The sequence below is a fragment of the Hyperolius riggenbachi genome, chromosome 5 (genome assembly GCF_040937935.1).
Source record: "Hyperolius riggenbachi isolate aHypRig1 chromosome 5, aHypRig1.pri, whole genome shotgun sequence".
NCBI lineage: Eukaryota > Metazoa > Chordata > Amphibia > Anura > Hyperoliidae > Hyperolius > Hyperolius riggenbachi.
Window position 1 is genome coordinate 150,339,536 of NC_090650.1, and position 26,492 is coordinate 150,366,027.

Below are 26,492 nucleotides of genomic sequence, written 5' to 3' on the forward strand. Positions count from 1 at the left end.
GGAGTGAGGTACACTGGGAGGATGCATATTGCAATGCAACTTATAGATGTTTGCAGACAGGCAGAACATAAGAAAAAGTGCAGTAAACATGGTAAGTGTCAATGATTATCAGCAGGAAATTTCCAACTCCTAAACAGTTTATATGAGTATGCAGTTAGTGCAAGCAAACCTGTGTACATAAAGAGTCTACTTGGTAGTGCAACATATGTCCAGCAGTGGCATTTTGAGCAACAGCATTGGAGGCAGTTGTGGATGCAGAGTAGTAGTTTCCAGCAGAGTCCTGTGGCTGTTGATTCCTGTTTGAATTCCTGGGTGAATTCTTGGTAAATTCTTGGTAAGTTGTTGCAAAGCACTTTGTAATAAATGGCACTTAGGAATTAAATGGCACCAAATGACCTAGGCCACAAGTGACCTTCTTGCAGCGTTTAAATAGGTATGATAGCTGCCATGGCTGAAATGGAAGTGATTCTCAATTAGAAATTGAGAAAACAGTTCAGCTGGGGATGGGAGTGGCTACCAAAAAAACAGGCCTGTAATAAATAATTGGTGGTCACTGGGCTGGAACACAAGGATTCACAGGATGTAATATGGGAATTTACAAACACTGCTGAACTACTTAAATTTATATTAAACAATCTTAGTAGAAATGTATGCAGCAAGCATACCAATTAAACGGGAAGATAACGATTGCAGTCCCAAATTGTAAGGCAGACTTTTGCAAGGAATCAGCAAGCATACCAATTAAACGGGAAGATAACGATTGCAGTCCCAAATTGTAAGGCAGACTTTTGCAAGGAATCAGCAAGCATACCAATTAAACGGGAAGATAACGATTGCAGTCCCAAATTGTAAGGCAGACTTTTGCAAGGAATCAGCAAGCATACCAATTAAACGGGAAGATAAGGATTGCAGTCCCAAATTGTAAGGCAGACTTTTGCAAGGAATCAGCAAGCATACCAATTAAACGGGAAGATAACGATTGCAGTCCCAAATTGTAAGGCAGACTTTTGCAAGGAATCAGCAAGCATACCAATTAAACGGGAAGATAACGATTGCAGTCCCAAATTGTAAGGCAGACTTTTGCAAGGAATCAGCAAGCATACCTGATGAGGAAGATGAAAATAATGCAGGTTAGGTGATGCAAGAAGCAGCTTGTAGATATAGCAGTACTACAATTCTTGGTAACTATTATGTTGTTTTTGTTTTTTTTTTAATTGTATTTTTTATTTATTTTTTTAATAAAAAAAAGTGTATGTGGGTAATTTTTGGTTTGGGAGGGAAACTGCTAATTTTAAATGTAAAATAATATTTTTTTTTTATTAAAAATGTATGTGGGTGCAGTTTATTATTTGGCCACAAGATAGCCACAGTGAAAAAAGTCCTGGATGCGAACAATCTCGCATACAGGAACTAAAATGCTGGGGAGAAGTTTCCTGGGGGCAGAAATACCGCGCTCTCTGGAGACAAAGCGTCGGTATTTCTGCGGGGAAGTTAGATCGGTGAATGGGAATTATATTCCCATTCACTGATCGGGGGGCTAGCGGCAGGCAGCGGGAGCGCGCACAGGGGCGCGCCCGATCGCGCGCACCAGCCGGCGGCAGCAGCAGTGCCTATCTGGACGAGGAAGCTCGTCCAGATAGGCCGAACTGGATAAAATGAAACTGTGGAATATCTTAAAAAGTCATTTTTAGGAGAAGGAAGATAGATACAATTGTTTATTTAATTAGTTTATTTTCGCCTCGGGTGCCCTTTAAGTACTGTGTTGGCCTTTCATCCTCCTTTACATGTCTACCATCTCCACTTACTTCCTCCCCCCCTTGTGACTCTTCATCCACCCTTTGAATTGGTGCACAATAACCCACAGCCCAGCAATATCGACACATACTACACGCAATAACAGAGGGTACATGCTCAGAAAAAGCAAGGGGCTGCAGAGGTGCCTTGGACTAAGAAAAAAAAATGCCATCAGTGAACAGTGAGGGTACAGAATTTAGCACTTGATAAACAGCTTGAAACATAGTGCCAGCCTGTTCTGTATATTCTTGCTTCAAATTGTGCAATAAATATCCTCCCGTTTGATTTAACCCCAGGCTTGGAAGTTTCATTGACGACATATAGGGCTTTTTAACACTAAGTATTGAATTTGTAAGCATATAATTAGCATACTTCAATACACTACACATGACTTTTGACTGTTGACATCTACACTGTGTATGCTGTAATTCACTCCATAACATCAACATACAGCTGTGTGCATTTTGCGGTATAAAGAAAGTGATTATAAGTATATCATAGCATGCAAGTAACATAATGTAAAATACATTCTGTATAGGAGCACATGCAGTGTGGATGGAAGCTAAGGCTACTCAAATGCAGAATTATACTCTACTGCATCAGTATATGTATCCTACATCAATGGGCTGGTATATAATGTACCATGAGTTATCAGGATTATATTATTATATACCATGTATACAAGTAGATTATACACCATGTATAGTATATACCATGGCTATCAGGATCAGCAGCCCTTCAGCACTAGTCATGGCAAATATTTATTTTACTGTTGGTGTTTTAAGTGTTTTTCTTGTTGAACTTTTAGACATAAAATGTTTTTTTAGTGATATATACTGTATTTTTTGGACTATAAGATGCACTTTTTCTCCCCCAAAAGTGGGGAGAAAAAGTCCCTGCGTCTTATAATCCGAATGCAGGGAATCCCAGACTTAAAATTGCCGATTAACAACTGACCACCGCAGTTCAGGGATGCCCTGCACTCCTGTGTGTCTTTTTGTGGACCCGTCTAGTGTCACCCTCTATGTCTGCCTGCATATCCTCCTTTGTGCCCACCTCCTTGCCCCCCTCGCTGCACGCGTGTCATCTAATTAGCGGCAGAAGCTGCTCGTATTAAACAGCGCACCTCGGTCCTTTTTTCAGTCCCCAGTGTATCCTGTCAGCCTCCTCTCTCGCTCACTCTTTCCCTCTAGTGCCGGTCATGTGTGTAATGACGCGACCGTAAAGTACCGGTACTAGAGGGAAAGAGTGAGCGAGAGAGGAGTCACTGTTCGACGCAGGAACACTCGGTCAAATGAGAGATAAGAGCTACTTCTGCCGCTAATTACATGACACACAGTGCAGCGAGGAGGGCAAGCAGACCGACACAATGGATACACTGGGGACAGGAAAAAGGACCGAGGTCCGATGTTTGATACGAGCGGCTTCTGCCGCTAATTACATGACACACAACGCAGTGAGGGGGGGAAGGAGGCCCACACAATGGATACACTGGGCACAGGAAAAAGGACCGCAGTCTGCTGTTTGATATAAGCTGCTACTGGGGGACAGCATGAGGACTCTGGGGGGCAGCTTAAGGACACTGGGGGACAGGAGGAGAACACTGGGGGGCAGCATGAGGACACTGGGGGACATGAGAAGGAAACTGATTTAGATAATATTATGCAGAGAAAATAAACGGGCATATAAACCAAAGCTGCTTAACAAATTTGCACTAAATTCATAATATCATAATTAATACATTTTAATAAAAATCAAGACTATAGTTTTTTTGGATAGTAAGGGTACATTATTTTTATGGTGAATTCCTTCCTGTGTTATGTTTCATACGTTTTTAATCTTATGTGTCTTCTATTTCTACATATATGTGTTTATGTTATTTTATAGCAATGACTGTGTGTATAGATTTCTACATTGGTATATATTTGTTTTGGTAATACACTGTGTTCCAAATTATTATGCAAATTATATTTAAGTGTCATAAAGTTTAAATATGCTGTTTTTCAATTAAACGCATGGATAGTATTGTGTCTCAGGGCTCGTTTGATCACTGAAATCAATCTCAAACACCTCTGATAACTAATTTGCCAGGTAAGCCCAATCAAAGAAAAAACAACAAAAAAGGGTGCTCCACATTATTAAGCAGACCACCATTTTCAAGCAATATGTGAAAGAAAAATGATCTCTCTGCTGCTGAAATGTTTGAAATAGTTGAATGCCTTGGACAAGGTATGAAAACCTTTATACTTCATGAAAACTTAAGCATGATTATCATACTGTTAAAAGATTTGTGACTGACTCAGAAGGGTTTGTGCAAATAAATGCAAAATGAAGAAGGGTTCAGCCAAACAAATACATCAGATTGAGAGAACAGCTGCTAAAATGCCATTACAAAGCAGCAAACTCATATTTGAAGCTGTGGGTGCCTCCGGAGTCCACGAACATCCAAGCACAGGATTCTCCAGAGGATTTCAGTGCATAAACCTTCTATTCAACCACCTAACCTAAGCTCACAAGCGCAAACAGCTGCAGTGGACCCAGAACTACAAGAAGACTAATTTTCAAACAGTCTTCTTTACTGATAAGTGCCGTGCAACTCTTCATGGTCCACATCTATGTAATGGTGGATGGTTGGTTAACAGCCACCACATTCCAACAAGGCTGCAATGTAAGCAAGGAGATGGCAGAGTAAAGTTTTGGACTGGAATCATGGGAAAATAGCTGTTTGGTCCCTTTAGGGTCCCTTGAGGTGTGAAAATGACCTCTGAAAAGTATGTGAAGTTTCTGAATGACCACTTTCTTCCATGGTACAAAAAGAAGAACCGTATTTTCCGTGATCAAATCATTTTCATGCATGACAGTGTACCATCTCATGCTGCAAAGATTGGCTGCTTTTGGCACAAAAAGAGAGAAACTCATGGTGTGGTCCCCATCCTCCCTGACCTCAATCCTATTGAGAACCTTTGGAGCAACCTGAAGCAAAAGATCTATGAGAGTGGGAGGCAGTTTACATCCAAACAGCAGCAGCTCTGGGAGGCTATTCTGACATCCTGCAAAATAAATTTAAGCAGAAACTCTCCAAAATCTAAGTTCAATGGATCCAAGAATTGTGAAGCTGCTATCAAATAAGGGGCCCTATGTTCATTTGTTAAGATGTTTTTGATTGAAATAACTTTTTATCCCAGTAAATATGACCCCTTAATGCTGCAAATTCAACAAATTACCATTTTCAGTTCTTTATGACCTATAAAATGTTTTAAAACTATTGTGCGTTATAATTTGGAACAGTGCATTTTTAGTTTTTTATATTTGAAAACGTACTGTTATCATTAGGAGGTTTGTTCAGTAACATTCAAATTTACTCTAATGGTTGATAACTCAAAATAATGCTGACTGCCATTTGCATCAACTATTCAGGAAAATCAGAGAAAAATATAATTTGCATAATATTTTGGAATGCGGTGTAAACTTGTGTGAATATGATATATTCATTCTATAGTGGCCCTAAGTGGTGATTTTCAGTCAGTTGGCACAAGTGAGCAGAGAATCTACAGAGCTGTTAGCTTCTGCTATGAAAAATGAGTGCCATATATTGCTATAGTATTTCACTGGTTGCAAGCTGTGATTACATACTTGCATTGATAGAATTGCATATAAGGCTGAAAATGAGATGTTCAGTCAGTCACAACATATAAACATGTTCTTAAATATTGTGTTTTCTAGTTCCTCATGCTGGTGTGAGCCCTGCAGAATATTACCAACATATGGCTCTTCTCGCTGGACAACGAAGTCCATATGCTGATGTCATCGCATCCCCAACAACTCCAGGGGTTGGAGCAACTGCTCTTCATATGGAGTATCTCCATGCAATGGAAAGTAAGTATCTGCTTTAGGTGGCTTAAATTGGGTTCAGAAACCTCTTAGTATATTTATGTGTATGGTATTCTTACTAATTTAAGACATACAAATTAATGCACAGAAAAGCTGTGCAGATAATTTGCTTTAGAGAGTTATTACATGGTTTTTGACAATGAATCTGGGTTATCCTTAAATCCAATTCCAGACACACGTATTCACTTTTTTCTTTGAGCCTCACTTTCATCTTTACTGTGTTGTTCATACTTAATATTCATACTGTGTTGTTCATTCTTAATAAAAGATGTTTTCTAAACCACATTGTCATCTATACAGACCGTAGCTGCAGTGTGTGTTGTCTCTGTGTCCTGGAGGTTGCCATCTTGTTTTTTAGCAAATTTTAAAAGTTGTAAAAACTGGATACAAATCTTTACATTGGAAGGCAGCAGGAGGTGGGTTTAGGTGTAGAGGGCTAGCTACAGTTGTACCAGTAAAGTGAGAGTATCTGTGGAATGGTACTTCATAGAGACAAAGTAATAGTTTATAACTAAACAAGCTTTAGTAGTGAATATGCAAACTAGCTTAGCTGAATAGGGGTTTATAGGGCAGACATAAGATAGTATTCCCTGAGATCTGATAGAGTGTACTTGACTGCCTGACTGCCGTCTTGTCTATGTTCTATCTTGACAGAGAGCATCTGTCATTACTGAGATTTAAAAATGTATCATCTTCATCTTACAATGGACTTACTAAAATAACCTATCTTTTATTCTATGCAAAAAAACACTTTCATCTTAAAAAAAAAAAAAATATATTAAACATAGGTACAAACTGCAAACCTTATATTTTAGCCATTCAAATTCACTTGATGTCTTTAAATCCATACATGCAACTGAGAGAAATAAAGTCATCACAACATTTACACTACTCATTTGTTCAGTTATTTTCTGGGATTATGTCCAACGTCAAACAACTTCTGGAGCAGACCTTGTAAGAACATCAAAGAAAGACTGGGGAAATTTTCAAATATGCTATCTTGTGCACTTCTTATTAGTTGTTTCCAGCTAAGACATTTATCATGCTTCTGAGTAGCATGGGAGAAGCACTGGGAAATGTAGTGTTTAATCATAAATTCTTTTGGCCCAAGTAATGGCAGCCTGGCATGGATACAATTATGTACTGCACCAAGAAATGCTTGTCGTCTTCATTTTACTGATTGTCTAAAGAACAGCTCACATAAGAAAATCAGAGCACTGTATATCCAAGTATGACACATATATCTACAAAGGATAGATGCTTAGAGAATGCAGAAAGCATAAAAATGTTACATGCAAACCTATATTTAAATAAGATTTTGAATAGTTTGATTACATTTATTGACTAATACCTGAGCCATGATGACTTGCTATGGGCAACAGCTCAATATTATTTATAGTACACTATTAATTAAAGATTAGTTTGTCAGATATAAAAATGTGTGTGTTTGTTTGCACAGACACACATATACACACATTTAATGTATGTTTTTTTTAATCCCTCTTATGGTTACATAGTTAGTTTAGTTAAAAAAAGACGTTCGTCCATCAAGTCCAACCAGAAAAATAAAGTAAGCGTTGGGTACCTTTCTCTCCTGCACCCTCACATATCCCAGTTGATCCCGGGGAAAGCCAAAACATACCCTTATAAGGCTTGGACCAAATAACCTTTAATGGGAAAATTCCTTCCCGACTCCAGGTGGCAGCCATATAAAATCCCTGGATCAACTTTGCTGGGAATTAACTAATTATAGCCCTGGATGTCCTTCCATGCAAGGGAAGCATCCTAATCTCTGTTAAATGCAGATATAGAATTTGACAGGTCTACTTCCTGTGGTAAAATATTCCACATTTTAGCAAATCTTATTGCAAATAACCCCTTGCTAAATAGATGGCAAAACCTTTTTTCCTCTATAAGCAGATCATTATGCTTGAGTGCCCGTGTAAGGTAAGGTTTAGCACTATTTTGGGCATAAATGGTGTAAACAGTCAACAAGGGTACTGCATTGTTATGGGGGGGAGGGGGTAGAGAAGTGCACTGTACTGTGCAGAGTTACATGCTCCTGCATTAGCTCCTCTACAGAGGCTTGGAGTTCACCTTCTTCCAGTCACACAGTCGTGTGACTCTTTTATGCTGTTGATTTGGTGAAGAGTTTATGTAAGTACCATCCCATGGCCAGTAACCTGGTGCAGGAAAGGGTACCTTTGCACAATGCAGTCTACTTTCCTGAAAACTTCAGCATGCATGCGGAGAAGAAGTCCAGCAGGCAGTAACAATAGAATGGCACATGTGTAGAGATTCAGTTACCATTGCAACACTAAAACACGAATAGGTCACATACATCATAGGAAGCACATGTTATGGCTGCATATGGAATATGGCACACACAATGTCTGCACAACTAAAAGGGGTACATGTAATTCTGGCTGTATGTTAAATAATAATAGCAATGCGTACAATGCCAAGAACTGAGGAGAACATTACTAAACTGGTGGTTGCAGGAACCTTACTGATTAGCTGTACATAGCACTGGCAGTAATAACTCTATACAATGATTTACCTCTTAAATATTTCAACTCAGAAACAAATCAACTGTAAAATAACAGATTTTTTTTAAAATTCCAAGCCTAAGATGTCTTTCTGTATAAATAACCATGACAAAAACTTTTACTGAAATGTACCAGTATGTAATGAGAGTACAAATTGTCACTGCTATATCTGAAGCCCACCGTATACTGTGAGATGGCCTTTAGATAAGGTACATGTTCAACGTATGACAGATATTGATAGTTTACTTGGTAACCGCTGTGTGCCACTCATTCTTTTACCACATTTCAGCAGACATCTGATGGAATGACAATTTTACCACCTCTCCCACTAGCATTGTACTATTTGTCCTTTACATTTTACAGATTAATATAGCAATGGTTATAAAAAAAAAAGCAAATGTTTTAAATTATGTTTTCATGCAACTATAACAAATGCTAGTTATGGTGATTGACTGTCTCATGTCATTATCCCACTGTTTTACCTAGAATCTTCCATAATAGGTGAAGTAAATGTGTATTGTTATATTATGCTTTAACCACTTCAGTACCAGTGGTCTCTTCCTTCTTGAGGACCAGAGACCGCTTGTACCAGAAACCGAGGATTAATGATGAATCACCTGCACATACACGGCGCTACCACCATCCATGCCAAACACCCGTCTCCTCAGGCCACCCACTCTACCGTCTCTTTGACGTGAGAGACCGGCACCATCTAGTACTTGCTCTTTCACTTTAATAGAAGAATACTGGCATAGATACAACGTTTCGGAGGACTAACCTCCTTTATCAAGTGTTACCAGCATCTACAATTACATGCTATTCATCACAGTTTATATACACCAAGGTTTCAAAAACAAGCCAATCAGCTGTGCTGTCGCATTCTAGCGACCAATCCCCTTACGTCCGCCATGCGGACCTTGTGGGGAACTTCTACTTACTATGCACAAGCTGTCTGCTCCAATCGCAGAGCAGAAATGACAACACGCCGCGCGCTGCCAGGAAGGCGGGGTCCGCTCAGCTGTCCGTATCGCCGTCCAGTACGGGCGCTTGTCCCAGTTGACATCATGTCAGGACACACCTCTAAACAAGGGCGGACCTGACAGGGGACTGCGTTCCGTAAGGCGGAAAAAATTCCGCCTCTGGTCAGTGTCATATGACGCATGCAGAAGACCAGCCGCTATTGGCTGGCCCCTACACCGTCACCAGGCAACCAGTTAGACGCCCACCACCAGCGCGCACGGCGCTGTCAGCCCCAATACGGAGCAACCATGCAGAAGAATATACACAATCATAAATTAACCAGATGGTATATTAGTAAGAAAAAACTACTAAAGGAATTAGTCCCTGAAAGGCATCATGGGCAGCAATGGGAATACAAATAATGTCTACTAGCTATATGAACAGCATCATATCATATTCCCTATTCAACCCTCTAGGTTCTAATGTATCCAATCTACATATCCAAATTGCCTCCCTATACAGTAACTTTTTTATCCTATCGCCTCTACGTCTAAGTGGCTGGACCTGTTCTAATATCTGGAACCTTAGTTGACTTACAGAGTGATTTACTTTACTGAAATGGGAAGGAACTGCTAGTTCATTAGTATGATTTCTAATTGTGCTCTTATGGGCTGATAACCTAACTTTCATTGGTTGTGTGGTCTGCCCAATGTAGAGCAGGCCACATGGGCACTTCAATGCATAAACAACATAGCGTGAATTACAATCAAACTGTCCATTGATCTTAAATCTAGCGCCCGAGTGAGGGTGAGAAACATAATCTCCCTTTATAACACTATGGCAATGGACACAATTCAAACAAGGATATGTGCCATTGGGACGGGGCGACATCCCAACCGTAACTTTCTGGGTGCCCATGTCGGCTTGCACCAATTTATCCCTCAACGTAGGCGCACGTCTATATGACATCAATGGACAGTTTTGAAATTCCTCAATATGAGGACAAGCTGTTCTAAGAATATTCCAATTGCTGCGTATGACGCCCACTATAGCGTCACTATATACATTGAAATGACTGACAAATGGTATTCTCTTATCACCAACCATTTTACGATGACCATGGTGATCCCCACACATTCCAACACTGGTCCTCGCCCTACTGAGCAATCGCTGAGGGTACTGTCTTTTACTGAATCTTTCCTGCATCTCATCTAATCATTGTTCTCTAAGTTGTTCATTCTCAACAATCCTACTCACTCTCTGAAACTGACTTGCTGGCAATCGGGTGAAAGCTATCGAAACACAAGGTCGAATTTGTGTCCGTAGGTTTAATGTAAAGGTCTGTGCCCAACCTACCCTCATTAACACATACCATTGTGTCCAGAAAGCTCACCTCCCGACTGTCACTATGTATAGTAAAGCGTATTGCTGGACATTGTGCATGAAGATCATCAACAAGTTGTTGCAGGCTCGAATGTGACCCCCCCCCCCCACACACACACACACACACACACACACACACACAAAAGACATCGTCTATGAACCGCTGCCAACAAAGGGCATTATTAGTAAATATCTCATTAGTATAAATAAGTGTCTCTTCATACGAGTTCATGAAGATGTTAGCGTAGGAGGGGGCCACATTCGAGCCCATCGCTGTGCCCCGCAGCTGTAGAAAGAATTGGTCCTCAACCAGGAAATAATTACATGTTAATAACAAGCGTAATAGATCACATAAAAATGTAACTTGCTTTTTATCAAAATCAGAAGCACACGTAAGTACAGACTCGACAGCCTCCACACCCCATACATTGAACTACAGGACTTTGGGCTATAGTCCTCTATTCCGGGCACATCAAAACGGTATCCTTACTGGAGTGCAATACTATTTCCACTACTAAAGTTTGACGTGAGAGACTGTAGAGGTCTGTGAACCAGTCAGGAACCGCTTGCATTGGCTCCTGACTGTGTGATCAATGTAAGCCAGTGGGAGTTGCTTGCATTGATGACAGGGTCAGGAACCAATGAAAACGGCTCCTGACCGGCTCACAGAGCTCTGCCATTAGAGACGGCAGGGCAAGTAAACTGCAGCGGGGAGACTAGGATAAAATCGGCGGGAGTGACGAGAGCAGCAAGAATGCGTGGCGGCAGCGGTGACGTCAAATCTATGCCCTGGCAAGTATAACAGCATCAAAACAGGGAGTAGATTTCAATCACCACCGCCTGGAAGCAGTTAATTAATACAACTTTATATGAAAACATTGGTGGTCCTCCAAGACAATGTTACATATGGAAGGCCTGAGTAAGCTGTGTCAGCTCCAAGATGTAAGCCTATTAGGTTTGTTGCCATTACATTTACCTGTTTCTATGACTTGTGGCAAAGACATAGATTGTGAACTGCTTTGGGAGCAGATATGAGTAATTTTATACACTATGTGAAGTTCTGTTTAATGTTTTGGTGCTGTGCAAGTATGATTAGTAAATAAGTTATCTTTCAAAATAATTTAGGAGCTGTGCATCTCTTTTCTTGGTAACATCTTCCTTCATGTTATGTTGCATATTTAGAAACAGTCACTTCTCTCTGAGTAGTTTATACCAGCTTTTTATTTCATATAAAAGCCACTCTGTAGCTGAGGAAACATCAGTAAAATTGCCTTGGCGGCTAACAGAGATCATGTGAATTTTTGGGGCTATTTGCTTTATTTTAGTCCTTGGAAAATACTTATTGAAAGAGTTGACTTTCTAGGAAGCTCATTAAAGAAAGGATTACCAAATAAATGTTAGACTAAACTATTTTGCAAGGCAGACAAAGAATGTCAGACTGCAGCAGACAGGAATCAAGTGTCCAGCCAAAAACCCACCTAAACTGTTATTATGCTGGCCAGTGAGAAAACATGCGTCGCAACATAAGTACTGTTTTTTTTTTTAACCGTATTGTAAGCAGAGTTGGGTGATCTGGGGAAATACATTTAATTCATAGATCTTCTGACAGTTACCCTCACAGGGCAGTTAGAATGTATACTTCAGATACTTTCCTAAACATGTGCAGAGCTTATTTTTAATGTGTAAAAGCGCCTTGATTAAAGGGGAGCTGTTAGCCATACTATCTACTATATACTATACATAACATACTGTATGTATTGCACTGTCCACAGTTTAAAAAGAAGAGAAAATTCTTCCTAGGATTTTCCATTTTGACTGTGTCTATCTTGAAGCTACTCCTGACATAATTTCCTCCCTTACTCTGACTGTGTATTATTGCCCGCCCTCCTCCCAGTCTTCAGACACTCCCACCCAGCTCTGCAGTAGAAAGTGCATTGTCTCAGCATGAGAAATATTGGCCAATCAGAGAGGAACAGAGGTGTGGGTGGGGAAAACAGGAGGAAAAGTGGCTTCAGCCAATCAGTCTGCATTAGTTATGTCTGAGGGGAAAAAAGAAAAAAAGAAAACACATGCCCTGCAACTTCCTTTGCGTGGCAGATGTACCAAATAAGAGCCAGGGAAACTGGGGAATGATGTTTTATGGAGAAGAAAAGTAAGAGTGTTTTTTTAACTTTTGGATTGCCTGGTTAGCATCCTTATTGTTTACCAGATAAAAATAAAGAATTCCTTTTTGACTTTATGCCTGACAATTACACTTTATGTGATGTAAAATAAATCCATTTTAAATGACCCTCAGGAACTGAAACAGTGGCTATTTCCTGCACCACGGACAATGCTGAAGGGCTGAAGGCTGCAGTGTTCACAGCAAGATTCAGTCTGTGCCTGTCCCTTTGCAGTCAGAACAGAAAGATTATGCAATCCATGCTGCAGTCCGAACAAAATAGCTCGGTATAGATAACAACAGCTGTACAAGCACAACCAAAGTATTTTTTTTTAATTCCAAAGGTTAAACTTAAAGGGACGCTATGTGCAAACATAGACAAATAAGAAGTATGCTTTTTTCCAGAGTAAAATGAGCCATAAATTACTTTTCTCCTATGTTGCTGTCACTTACAGTAGGTAGTAGAAATCTGACAGAAGCGACAGGTTTTTCACTAGTCCATCTCTTCATAGGGGATTCTCAGCAAGGCTTTTATACTTTATAAAGATATTCCCTAAAAAAATGACACCGTTTTTTGGCAGTTGGACAGAGCAACTGCCATTCACTAACTGCTTTTGAAAATAAATAGATCCCTGAGAATCCCTCTATGAAGAGATGGACTAGTCCAAAACCTGTCGCTTCTGTCAGATTTCTACTACCTACTGTAAGTGAAAGCAACATAGGAGAAAATTAATGTATGGGTCATTTTACTCTGGAAAATACATACATCTTATTTGTTTATGTTTGCACATATTTTAACCACTTAATGACAAGCTGACTTGCTAGAGCCTTTTAATGGCTCCAGGACGTTTTTATAAGTCAGACAGTGCTGCTGCCGCTATGCGTGTGCACGTGCACATGCGCGCTCCCGCGCGTGTACGTGAACGCTCCCGTGCATGCACGTGCGCGTTACCACGCGTGCACGTGCATTCCCGTGCACATGAAAATAGTGGGGAAAAAACACCAAAGAAAAAATACACCTTTATTTCCAAATACTATATTGTCACCATACTTTGTACTAGGGACATAATTAAAATCTTGAGATAACCAGAACAAATAGGCAGATACAATGTGTGGGTTTATATTAAAACTATAGGGGATGAAATTGGAGAAATTGTGTATTTTTTCATTTTTTCCTTGTTTTCCCCTTTAAAATGCATAGAAAATAAAGTAATTACTGAAAACAAATATTAACCCCAAAAAGCCCAATTGGTGTTGAAAAAACAAGATATACCCGGTAGATCATTTCATTGTGATTAGTAGTGATTAAGCTATTGGCAAATAAAAAGGATGAGCACTGAAAGGTGAAAATTGCTCTTGTCCGTTAGGGTAAAAACCGCTTTGAGGTGAAGTGGTTAAACTTTACAATTTTTCGCCATAGGGCCCCTTTAATGATTTGTACTAATCACCATATTTGTTTTCAGAATTCGCTTTGTTCAAAATTTAGCTTAGTTGAGCTTTAAAAATGTTAGCTGATGTCTCACATTTAAATTTGTCTTTTGGTTTTTCTGAAAGGCGTTTTCTCCTAAAAATTCCTTCTAGCTCCTCAATTAGGGCTGGTGCACACTACAAGAGCTTTTCTAAGAGCTTTGTGATTTTAAAAGCTCCTGCTAATGTTACCCTATGTGTGTGTTCACACTGGAGCGATGTGATTATGTAAAATTTCCCCATAGCATTGTATTAGCAAGAGCTTTCAAAATCTCTAGCGTTTAAAAAGCTCTTGTAGTGTGCACCAGGCCTTAAACAGATTGGCTCCCGAATTGCATTTTGATTGGGCTTAGACTTTGATAGGGAAAAATAAATTATGACTATTAGTGACATGACAATGGACTTAAGTTAGATAAGGTAAGGTGCTGGTGAAGATGTCAGTGCTATACCAATACATAATAATATTTGAGACTACTGTACTTAGTGACAAGGGAAATCCCCCCCCCCCCCCCCCCACACACACACACACACACTCACCCTTCCCTGCCCTGGGATTCTTCAGACTGAGTTCTGCAGTTACAGATTTCACCTGCACCTTTTTCTGATGGGGAAATCCATTATTTCAACTTAATCTTACAATATGTCTCCCTATGGGAAAAAATCAATTATTATTGTGTTAACACATCAGCATCCCAAGCATTTCATAAGATAACAAAGAAATAGGATCTCTTTGCTTTCATATGGGAACCTGGAATATATAACTACGTAAAGAAAGGCCAAATCATATTGAGAGCTCCTATATTTCTTGAAAAATGCCCTGTTAATTTAGGTTCATGTAAGAAAACGTGAAACTCTGTTCTCCATATTGCTCATCTTGCATTAGTTTACACTTAAAACTTGGTTATGTGAAAATGATTAATTGAAACATTCAGATCTTTGTCTCATAGGTAGAAATAAATGATTTTGTATATTGACATTTTGTTTAATAATATGTGATTGCCCGCCTCTTAGGCCTATTTTTTTTTTTAAAATAGCTTATTTGGGACACACATAGTTTGCTTCTTACATCATTGGCAATATTTAGATTGCAGTTTTAATTTTTGCGACAGATTATTTTTAAGTGTTGATAAAAAGAAGCAATTGACAGTGTCATTTTCTTCATGAGATAGGACTTTATAATTGATGGTCGGTACCTCTGTGTAGACAAAGGCTAGTTGGAAAGCAATTAAAATATTTCCTTAGTCTGTAAATTAAGTGTCATTACAACAAGTTTTGAGTATAACATAATAATTAATCACTTGGGAAAAATAAAAAAAAAGTTGTATTCAGCTTTGAAGTTAACAGGACACCATAGTAAATATCATTAGAGAGTATAGATGAAGTCATGGCTTCATTCTGCTTTGGGCTTTGTGTGCTCTGTAATAAGCCTGTACAGTACACTTTACATAACTCTTCTGGCATACACCTGACTGTCTCTGAACTGTCCACAATTTCTGTTGGTGTCGGCTGTAGACAAAATCAGGACAGTATTCAAATGAAACACATACTGCAATGCAGTCCATCATTTGGGGATTATTTTTAAAGAGAAACCATGTCCTAGAAATGAACTTCATCCGCTCAGTGGATCGTTCAGAAACAGCCTTATCAGTCCGCCGACAGCGCGTACACACGCACTGCTGTCGGCTGAACGTCTGCCCAGCGGGAGGGTCTGACGGACCCGTCGTTGCCGCTGGTAGTGCGTGTGTACGCACCTTTATGTGCTAAAGCAGGAAGTGATCACAGCAAATCAGCACCTTACAAATCTATCACCTGATCTAACTGATCATATGGTTCTCCGTGGTTTAATTTACACATGAGCAACACTAAGTGGTGGTTCCCAGCATTAATGAAAAGTGCACAATCCTTAGCAGCACTGCTGACTGCAATGGAGCATGGAATGGCACTACCCTAGGGAGCAGGGCTGCCTTTTTCTACTGCTCCAAATGCATGGAGACTTTTTACATGGTTCCATATTGTGCAATAGATGGTATGACATGTCTGTGAATGGGGTAGCCTGGGCAGTGGTGGGGAAAAGTGTAGAGTGGTGACCAAGATGGGATTTTTTTGGTAAGTACAGGTATTAGCCTCCCCCCTGGCACTAGTAGCATGTCCCTGTAGCTGCAACGAGTGAAGCAGAGTGTTTCCTCAGAACTCCCCCTCTTCCCTGTCACTGTTTCTACTTTCACTGGTGACCCTAACCCTCTAACCTCACCGCTACCCATAGTACAGTGCTGCAGGTATTCCACACAATGTAGAGCCACTTGCTGCATAGCATGCTGCAGACATAGTGCAATAGCACCCTCTCCTGCATTCTCGGTTTCTGGGGATAGTCCTCCCTTCTGCTTTTTCCTGCTGCAAGTCTTCTGTCCAGCAATGAGTCCTCTTTCTTGAGCCAAAGTTTTCTAGCCTCAGTCTGATTCATTTTTGAAAACAAGGCCAGGCTAAAATCAATTGCCTATTATTATTAACCTCTTGCCGACCGCGACAAGCCGACGGGCGTGGATGCGGCAGCAGCCCCAGGACCGCCTAACGCCGATCGGTGTAAGGTCCTTGGGGCGTGGTTTGCGGGCGATCCCCTCTCTGCCTTCAGTCTCCCAACGGTGATCGCCGCTGGGAGACGAAACCGCCGTCTTTTATTGCTGTACAGCTCTGCGATGTAAGGCTGTGCTGTACTGGGAACAGCCGTGTGACATGACTGTCCCCTCTAGAAGCAGGGAAGTGATCGGCTGTCATAGGCTGAAGCCTATGACAGCTGATCACGCTGATTGGCTGCGGAAGGAGGGGAGCATAAAAAAAAGGCATATTTATTTAAAAATAATAAAACAAATATTTCTAAAAATAAATAAATAAACATCTGTTGGTGGGGAGAAAAGGGGGGGGGTCACTTGTGTGCTGAGTTGGAAGGCCCTGCAGCGAGGCCTTAAAGCTGCAGTGGCCTATTAAGTGAGAAATGCCCTGGTCTTTAGGGGGGTTTAACACTGTGGTCCTCAAGTGGTTAAAAGACATCATTTTTATTTTATCCTGAATTCAAATCCTCAAATGAGTGTGTGTCTTCTCTGAAGTGACCTTAACTAAATTTTCCCTTTCTTTTAAAAACATTAGGTCAGAGTTATGTACTGAGTGCACTGTCCACATTTTGATTTTAGTGATTTTTCTTTAATAAAAAAAAAGAGAAAATCCTTCTTAGGATTCTCCATTTTTAACTGTGTCTATCTTGAAGCCAATCCTGATGTAATTTCCTCCCTTACTCTCCTCTGCCTGATTGTGTATGCATTGCCAGCCCTTCTCCCAGTCTTCAGGCACTCCCACCCAGCTCTGCAATAGGAAGTGCATTGTCTCAGCATGAGAAATATTGTCCAATCAGAGAAGAACAGAAGTGTGGGAGGGGAAAACAGGAGGGAAAGAGGCTTCATCCAATCAGGCTACATTAGTTAAGTCTGAGGGGAAAGTAAAAAAGCAAGTAAAGAAAACCTAGCATGCCCTGCAAGTTCCTTTGTGCAGCAATGTACCGAATAAGAGTCAGGTAAACTGGGGAATGATCATTTATCAACAAGAAAAGTAATAGTGATTTTAAGTTTTGAATTGCCTATTTAGCATCCTTATTACTTATTTACCAGATAAAAAGAAAGAATTGATTTTTGATTTTATGCCTGACAGTTACACTTAAGTTGTATTTGAAATCAGTGCTCATGTTTGTGTTGTCAGGTTCACTGCAGGTCCAGAGCATGCCATATATCAAGTGAATAGTTATGTAAACCAGCAAAATGCATGCAGTATGACTTGTCTGCAATGAATTGAAAATGGAACAGGGAAATGTGCGTTGAGCATTGCTGTCTGCTGTCTTAGGCTCCCTGCACACTGCATGCGATTTCGATTCCGATTTTTAATCGGTTTTTACATTCGATTCTGATTTTTAATCATTACTGCATGCTACGTTTTTTCCTCCCTCTTTCTTTAGATTGAATTCAGGGAAAATCGGAATTGCAAATCGAATCGGAAACGAAATCGGAATCGCAAAACGGATTTGCAGTGTGCAGGGAGCCTTAAACTGATCTGTTTATAATCCACTGTTTGGTACATCAAACTGCAGGACAGTGGACATACTGTAAACCAAACTTGAAGTCCTTTGAGCATACCGGAAAAAAAAAAGACCTCTATGTTGGGGGAGGGCACAGAGGAAAGAGAGCAGAGATTTCCTGATCTCTTCTGTGATCATGAAGTTGTGATATATTTTCTATGTCAAATAAGTATAATTGCCTTATGTGATGAGGGGAGAAAGCAATGTTAAAATAATCTAGTTAAACAAAATCTTGTACACTTTAACCACTTCACCACTGAGGGGTTTTACCCCCTGACCACCAGAGCAATTTTCACCTTTCAGCGCTCCTTCCATTCATTCGTCTATAAATTTATCATTACTTATCACAATTAAACGAACTATATCTTGTTTTTTCCACCACCAATTAGGCTTTCTTTAGGTGGGACATTATGCCAAGAATTATTTTATTCTAAATGTGTTTTAATGGGAAAAAAGGAAAAATGTGGGAAAAAATTCATTATTTTTCAGTTTTCGGCCATTATAGTTTTTAAATAATGCATGCTACTGTAATTAAAACCCATGAAATGTATTTGCCCTTTTGTCCCGGTTATAAAAGCATTTAAATTATGTCCCTATCACAATGTTTGGCGCCAATATTTTATTTGGAAATAAAGGTGCATTTTTTTCAGTTTTACATCCATCCCTAATTACAAGCCCATAGTTTATAAAGTAACAGTGTTGTACCCTCCTGACATAAATATTTAAAAAGTTTAGTCCCTAAGGTAACTATTTATGTATTTTTTTTTACTGTAAATTTTTTAATTTTTTTTTAATTACAAAAAAAAAATTGGGAGTGTGGGAGGTAATGAGTTAATTTTTTGTGTAAAAGTAATTTATCTGTATGTGAAAAATGTTTAGGGTGTAGTTTTACTATTTGGCCACAAGATGGCCACAGTAACTTTTTGTTTAATGCCACCTCCAAGCGTCCTTCCGGACTCTTGGAGGAAGTACTAGGAGGCTGGGTAAGTGTTTTTTTTTTCACAATGATCGCGCTGCTCATCGGAGAGCAGCGGATCATTGTGGGGCTTAGATCAACGAACGGTAATGGATTTTCCCGTTCATTGATCTCCAGGCAAGCGGCGGGCGGCATGTTTACGAGCGGCTGGCGGCGTGTTTACGAGCGGGAGCGCGGGCAGCGGCGAGAGGGCGGAAAGTACGGATTTCTCCGTCCCTGGGGGTTAAAGGATGGAAAAAGGGACAGAGAAATTCGTACGGACGGGGGTAAAGTGGTTAAACATTCCAGTGAACAGGGCATTCCTTTATTGTACCAACACCCAGCAATTTCCAATGACAACATTATTAATTAAAAGAGTATATCAGAGCATTCAATATGTGGGTATCAGTGAATATTATTCATTACATGTTAGTTTTATATACCTGTAATCCTTCAGATACAAAGTACGTAAGATTATTAAATTGAAATTCTTCTTAAACACAATAGGAATTAAAGAGATTATAGTAAAAATCTTAGTGGTCCGCTTAACTTCTTGCCGACCGCTCAACGCCAATTGGCGTGAACGTGGCGGTAGCCCCAAGAGCACTCCACACCAATTGGAAGGCGGAGCTCCACTCAGCCTACAGTCTCTAATATACCTGTACAGCGCTGCGATCTAAGGCAGCGCTTTACTGGGGACAGCCGTGTGACACGGCTGTCCCCCTGGGGGACACAGAAAAGATCGGCGGTGATAGGCTGAAGCCTATCACTACCGATCGCAGTGAAAGGCTGAGTGGGGGAGGGGAATGAATAAAAAATAGGCATTTTTATTTTAAAAAAATAATAATAAAAATATTTGTAAAAAAAATAAATAAACATTGGGGGAGCGATCAGACCCCACCAACAGAAAGATCTGTTGGTGGGGAGAAATGGGGGGGATCACTTGTGTGCTGAGTTGTGCGGCCCAGCAGCAAGCCCTTAAAGCTGCAGTGGCTCACTTTATGAAAAATGGCCTGGTCTTTAGGGGGGTTTGACACTGCGGTCCTTAAGTGGTTAAGGTGGCCATATGCATTTAAATTGCCACCCAGTGTGGCAAACAGATCAATCCATCTCTGATCTGAATCTAATCAGAGAGGAATCAAAAAAAAAACACACTCTGTACACAATCTGAATTATTTTTTGCCCTGAATCGAAATGTTGATTTATGTGGCTAGTTGTGCCGCAGATTCGATCAGAGTGACCAAGTCTGTCAATAACATTTGATGCGGGTTTAGGGATCAGCTGAGATTTCAATCACTTATAAAATTCAGATTTAACAACTTGTTCCCAAATAACTGAACTGAAATAATTGTTTTGCAAGCAAGGGAAGTGGTTAACAAGAAGTTAAATCTCATACTCACCAGCAGTTCAAAATCTCATCTGGCACTCCTCTGTTTAGTGAATCATTCTGAGAGTAAATCCAGCACACAACAAAATTAATTGAACACATTTTACCAGAAGTCACCAAATGGTCTGCAACCTAAATGGCTGAAACCTGACCTTCAGTTTCCCATGGTTTGAAAGAACTCTCACTCCACCTCTCTCTACTTCCTTCCTTAATCCTAATGACACTGATGAACTACTATACCTACATACATTTGGCCTAAACTACTTCATCAGTGGCTTGTGTTTGATGAAAAATCTCTAAGGATCTATTTGCACGATACACCAGATAACGCTAATTACTAGCTTTACCCCAGATTAAAGTAAATCATGCTAAACTGTTTGTGTCAGGCTATTCAGAATCCTGATTGTTCACCATAGCCTGATGGCTCTTACTGCTTTATATGAAGGAATCCAAACTCTCTGAGTAAACTGAACTTACATTTATATAAAGCTGAATTAAAAACAAAGAATCCCAACCCAGTTCATAGAGAAAATTGGTTAGGCTAGTTAAGGATTAAAAAGCATGCAAAATCAGCCTCCCCAAAAACACATATCCTCGTGGATTGATGAATTTGTTAAGCACTTAAATACTAGTCTCATGCTACATAATCTAATACAATTTTATAAACTTGAGGTGGACATTAGTATTTACACTGGCCCTGGGAACCTGTATTTTCTTCAATAGTCTAGTGCCTAAAATAAATGACCATCTTTTAAATTAATCTGAAGATTTCCCTTAAGCATTCTTTAAGATATACCTTTAACTCCTTAAAGTGTACTGAGGCAACATGTGACATGATGAGATAAACATGTGTATGTACAGTTTAATAACCTGTTTAGCTGTTTATTTTGCTGCCTAAAAGGGTTAATTTTTAGGCATGGAAGTGACAGCTTCTGTCTTGTTGGGAATACAGTAAACTTTACTGATAAGAAAGTTACAGCTATAAAAGTTTTCCTAGCAGAATAGAACTTCTGAGGGCAGGGGAGAGATAGAAAAAGGTCAATAGTTTACTCTGGGACACTTAAAGTTATATAAAACCCAGCATTTCTTCTTTGCGCTAAAAGATTATTTACAGCATATAATATACTACCACAATTAGTTTTTTTTTAGCAGAACAGCATTCAAAGGGTTAAAACACAGGACTTACTTTTTCAATAGAAAGCTCCCTGCAGGAAGATCCGAATTGGTAATAACATTACCTTGTGTTTACTTAATTGTCGCAGAGGAGAATGTAAACATTTTCTGATTGTGCAGAAACTTCTTCTAATGTGTTCAGAACTGATACATTGCTCAGAATTCATTACTGAATACATTACAATATAAATACACCAGTTATGAATAAAATGTAATGGCAGCTTTCAGAGCAAATAAAACTGTACTTTGGGAACCTGTAATTTCTAAATGAATAATACTACTTATGCATAAAAGCAAATTTGATAATTGTATAGGATATAACAAGTAGGAAAACACATTTTTATTGAATATTATGTCAGAGTTTAATACCGCTTTAATACACTTAGAATAAGCAGAGACAATAACATATTAAGTCTACTTTGTAAATGTTTAAATATAAAATAAAACCATGGGATATCTAAAAAATGTCATTTTTAAGGAGTAGGAGGATAAATACAATTTTAGCTCATCAGTTTATTATCACCACGGGTTCACTTTAAAAGACATCCGAGGTGACAGAACGATATTATGCTTTACTTACCTTGGGCTTCTTACAACCCCTAGAAGTCTGTTTGTACCTCGCCTTTGCTTTGCTGCAGCTCTGAGTCCTGCTGTCCCCTCAGTAATGATCGCCAACAGCGGGACTCTGCAGCACAGCAAAATCAAATGTTTATTTTTATATTTCTTAAGAATTTACTTATTTTCAAATTAAATAAATAATTATGCGAGACATAAAAAACACTTTAGGACTGATTTACAGGGCATTTTTAGAGATGCCCAAGCATCTGAGTATATTCAAATTGATCCAGCAAAGTTGGACTGATTGAAACAAAAATGGTCAGCCTTTAGGTGGTAAGGATTTGGTACCCTCTCCTGAGTCTGCTTAGCCTTAGATCATAGTCATGGTTGCTGAGAGGTCTGTGAATTGATTGCAACATCAACAGCAAAAGGGTTTTCCTTTTTTTCCCTTTTTTAATAATTTCAGGGCAGTCTCTCTGTGCTTATTGAAGAAAAAATTTAAATCTGAAAATTACATTAATTAATGTCAATATGTATTGATGTATATAGGCTGCCAGGGAGCTTGTTTTAGGCCCCTATTACATTGATGGCTGAACTGCACACTTACTATGCAGGTCAGCTTCCAATCTGCTAGACAAGTGCCATCCAGTTGCAATGTAGAGCCGGTAAATGCCAACTATTTCTAACCACATGTACAAGACACCACTGCATTGCCTGTGCTGAATGTTTGCAGCTGCATGAAAGTGCCCAACAAATTATTTCAGTTGCCTGTGTGAAAGAAGTGATGTTCTGAAAAGAATGGAATTCTGAAAACAGGCTTACATTTTCTTGTTCTCCAAGTTTTAAGAACCTGATTTCTTCTTTTATTACATCATAGTTACATAGTTACTTGGGTTGAAAAAAAGACATACGTCCATCGAGTTCAACCAAAGAACAAAGTACAGCACCAGCCTGCTCCCTCACATATCCCTGTTGATCCAGAGGAAGGCGAAAAACCCTTACAAGGCCCCAAAGGGAAAAAAATTCCTTCCTGACTCCAGATGGCAATCAGATAAAAAGGCAATCAGGCTGTGTTCATATGGTCCAAGCTGTGAATAGTGTATCATAACTACATTAAATTTTAGTTTCTTTATTACAGGCCGATGTTGTAGAAGACTGGAAAAGTTTTCAGAATTCTTTTAGCAGCATAAAAAATGCTAAGAATGTATTCACACTATGTACGGTGTGTTGTGTTAAACACACGTCAATTTGCGGCCCATACAGTTGTACGGGCATGTTCATATATCTGTTCTATAACAGATCATGTTGTACTATTCACTAGCTACTGTGCATTTCTGAATATGGTTGGAAAGCGCATAGCGTACATAACTTAGCAATTGTTCCTGCTTTGAAAATAACATGTGCGTTTTAAACCAAGAAAGGTTAGATAAACTGGGTTTATTTAGTCTAGAGAAAAGACGCCTTCTCAAAGGACTATAGGACATGATCTGCGCATGTAGGAAAAACGTTTTAGCCATTTATTTAGGAAAGGGTTCTTTACAGTAAGAGTGATTAAGATGTGGAATGCATTGCCACAGGAAGTCGTTATGGCAAACTCTATACCTGCATTTAAAGGGGGCTTAGATGCTTTCCTTGCGTTGAAAGACATCCATGGCTACAATTACTAGGTTATGCCTAATGATGTTGATCCAGGGATTTTATCTGATTGCCATCTGGAGTCAGGAAGGAATTTTTCCCTTTTTGGGCTAATTGGACCATGCCTTGTGGGGTTTTTTTTGCCTTCCTCGGGATCAACAGGGGTATGTGGGGGACGGGCTGGAGTTGTACTTTGTACTGGTTGAACTCGATGGACGTATGTCTTTTTTCAACCAAAATAACTATGTAACTATGTAAAAGTGAGTCTGAAGCAACTTTAAAAAAAAAAAAAGATACTCACCTAAGGAGAGGGAAGGTTCTGGACCCTATTCCCGTTCTCCTCCCGGTGTCATAATTCCCCCGTAGGAGCCTCCTTTGGAATCTCCCGCCACGGGAGACTTTGGCAGTCTTCGGAAGCACTCAGGCTTCCGAAGACCTGTGGCTCTGTACAGCACGTGTGTGAAGGGCCACCCATTGGGAAGAGAGCAGTCTATGACTGAACAGTTGTGGACTGCTAATGGGGGAGCCTGCGGGGGAACGAGGACCCCAGGAGGTGAACGGGAAGGCTCTATAGGACCTAGAGCCTTCCCATATCTGTTTTATTTTAATCCGCTTCAGACTCCCTTTAACAGCCACAGCGTGCGTTGCATTAGCATTATGTAACACACATAACATAAACTTAGCCTAAAACTCCTTGAAGTCAAATAGCACAATTTTAATTAGTGAAGTTGCTGGTAAGATTGACAGTGGGAGTTTTTTTTTTTTTTTTGGTGTCATCAGTGTGTTCTCTGATGGGACAATATCATATCAACAGAACCACATTCTTACTAGAACATTTTATGGTAGCAGCAAAAATATTGTAATTGTTTCAGTGTTAACACTGCATTCTATCTTAAACTGTGCATTGGTAATAAAAATAGACTGTGTTTATACCAAAATTCACAATCTTCAGTTTTCTTAGTTGTAATTCATAATTATATTACATATTGCTGGTAACATTTGCTGACCTGGTACAAATGTTTACCTTCAGTATGACTTAACCTTCTTATTCTTGGATGGGGGATTACACTTTCCTTATATGGAGCGCAGAGATCATATCCCTACAGCTTTGCACTATGTTGGCAGGTAGCCAAAAACAACACTTTTTTTAACTGATATAATGAATTGCTTGTTGTTTTTTAGTCATTACACCCCTTGTGCTGAAGAAGGCAAATTTAACTTACACTCTCTTTACCAAAAATCACTGGATCTTACTGAATTACTCGCCTGCTCTCACTAAACCATCTATGTATGTGTAACTTTTGCAAATAAATTATGAAATATTGCATTGAAGTGTGGATTTACCATTTTAAATACATTACATTATTAAATGACCTATGTCAACAAATTGCATAAAGAAACATTATCTTGTGTTATTACTATATACTATTTACTATTATACAACTTAGATTATTTAATCACAGGGTATTATTTATTGAAATAGTATTTACTTCAAGCATCCAGTGAGACCTGAGGGATTTTCTTCCTTTACATTTATTTTAAATTTCCCTTAGGCAAGTCAGGTTTTTAAAATGAATGCAGGGTTGTTATTATTATATATATATCCCAGTGAATCTGTTTTCATTACAAATATACAGGTATTTGCAGGACAAGTCTCTTTTATTCCAGTTTCTCCAGCAGATGCTGAACTTGGATCCAGTTGGATCCATGAGATAATGATTTTTTTATTGCAATGAAATTGATCAACTTTGACAGCATTAAATGTTTTTAAGTACCATATATACTTGACTATAAGTCTAGAAATAAGGTCTGATTTACTATAAGTATTGGGTTCGACTTATATCCAAGTCATGAGCACCAATGAACATACTGAGTAATGTGTGAACTATTTAGTGTCATCCCCATTTGCAGCAATTTACCCAGTGGTAAGTGACCCTTTCTTGGTAGAGGAAATTCCAAGAAAACACTGGACAGAAAGTCCCTTTGGGCAGTTTATTGAGGAAAAGTTTGACTGGACATATTAAAAAATCTCCATGCCCGAGCTTGCCCAATTGCATTGTTCTCCCCATTCCCTCACTTATGGTAAACTGATTCATCACTCACTACTTGTTGACCCTTCACCGCCCTCCATAGCAACACACATGTTACTAGCCTGGAGGCTAGTGACACATCTGTACAGAGTTGGCTCTTTACTGCCCCCCCCCAAGGGATTGAATACAGATCCCTGACAGGTGACAAAAATGCTTCAGTGTGGCTGAAAGGAGTAATGGTTAAGGGCTCTGCCTCTGACGCAGGAGACCTGGGTTTGAATCTCGTCTCTGCCTGTTCAGTAAGCCAGCACCTATTCAGTAGGAGACCTTTGGCAAGTCTCCCTTACACTGCTACTGCCTATAGAGCGCGTCCTAGTGGCTGCAGCTCTGGCGCTTAGAGTCCGCCAGGAGAAAAGCGCAATATAAGTGTTC

At 39.6% G+C, this 26,492-nt stretch overlaps 1 protein-coding gene across 2 annotated transcripts in view; it reads left to right on the forward strand.

Moving 5' to 3' along the window:
- GLI3 (GLI family zinc finger 3) overlaps window positions 1-26,492 on the forward strand; it is a 425,689-nt gene that overhangs the window by 308,199 nt on the left and 90,998 nt on the right. For both annotated transcript variants that reach the window (XM_068236373.1, XM_068236372.1), the window contains one exon: window positions 5,518-5,670. In XM_068236373.1, the coding sequence (XP_068092474.1) occupies window positions 5,518-5,670 (153 nt within the window). The remainder of the gene's footprint in view (window positions 1-5,517; window positions 5,671-26,492) is intronic.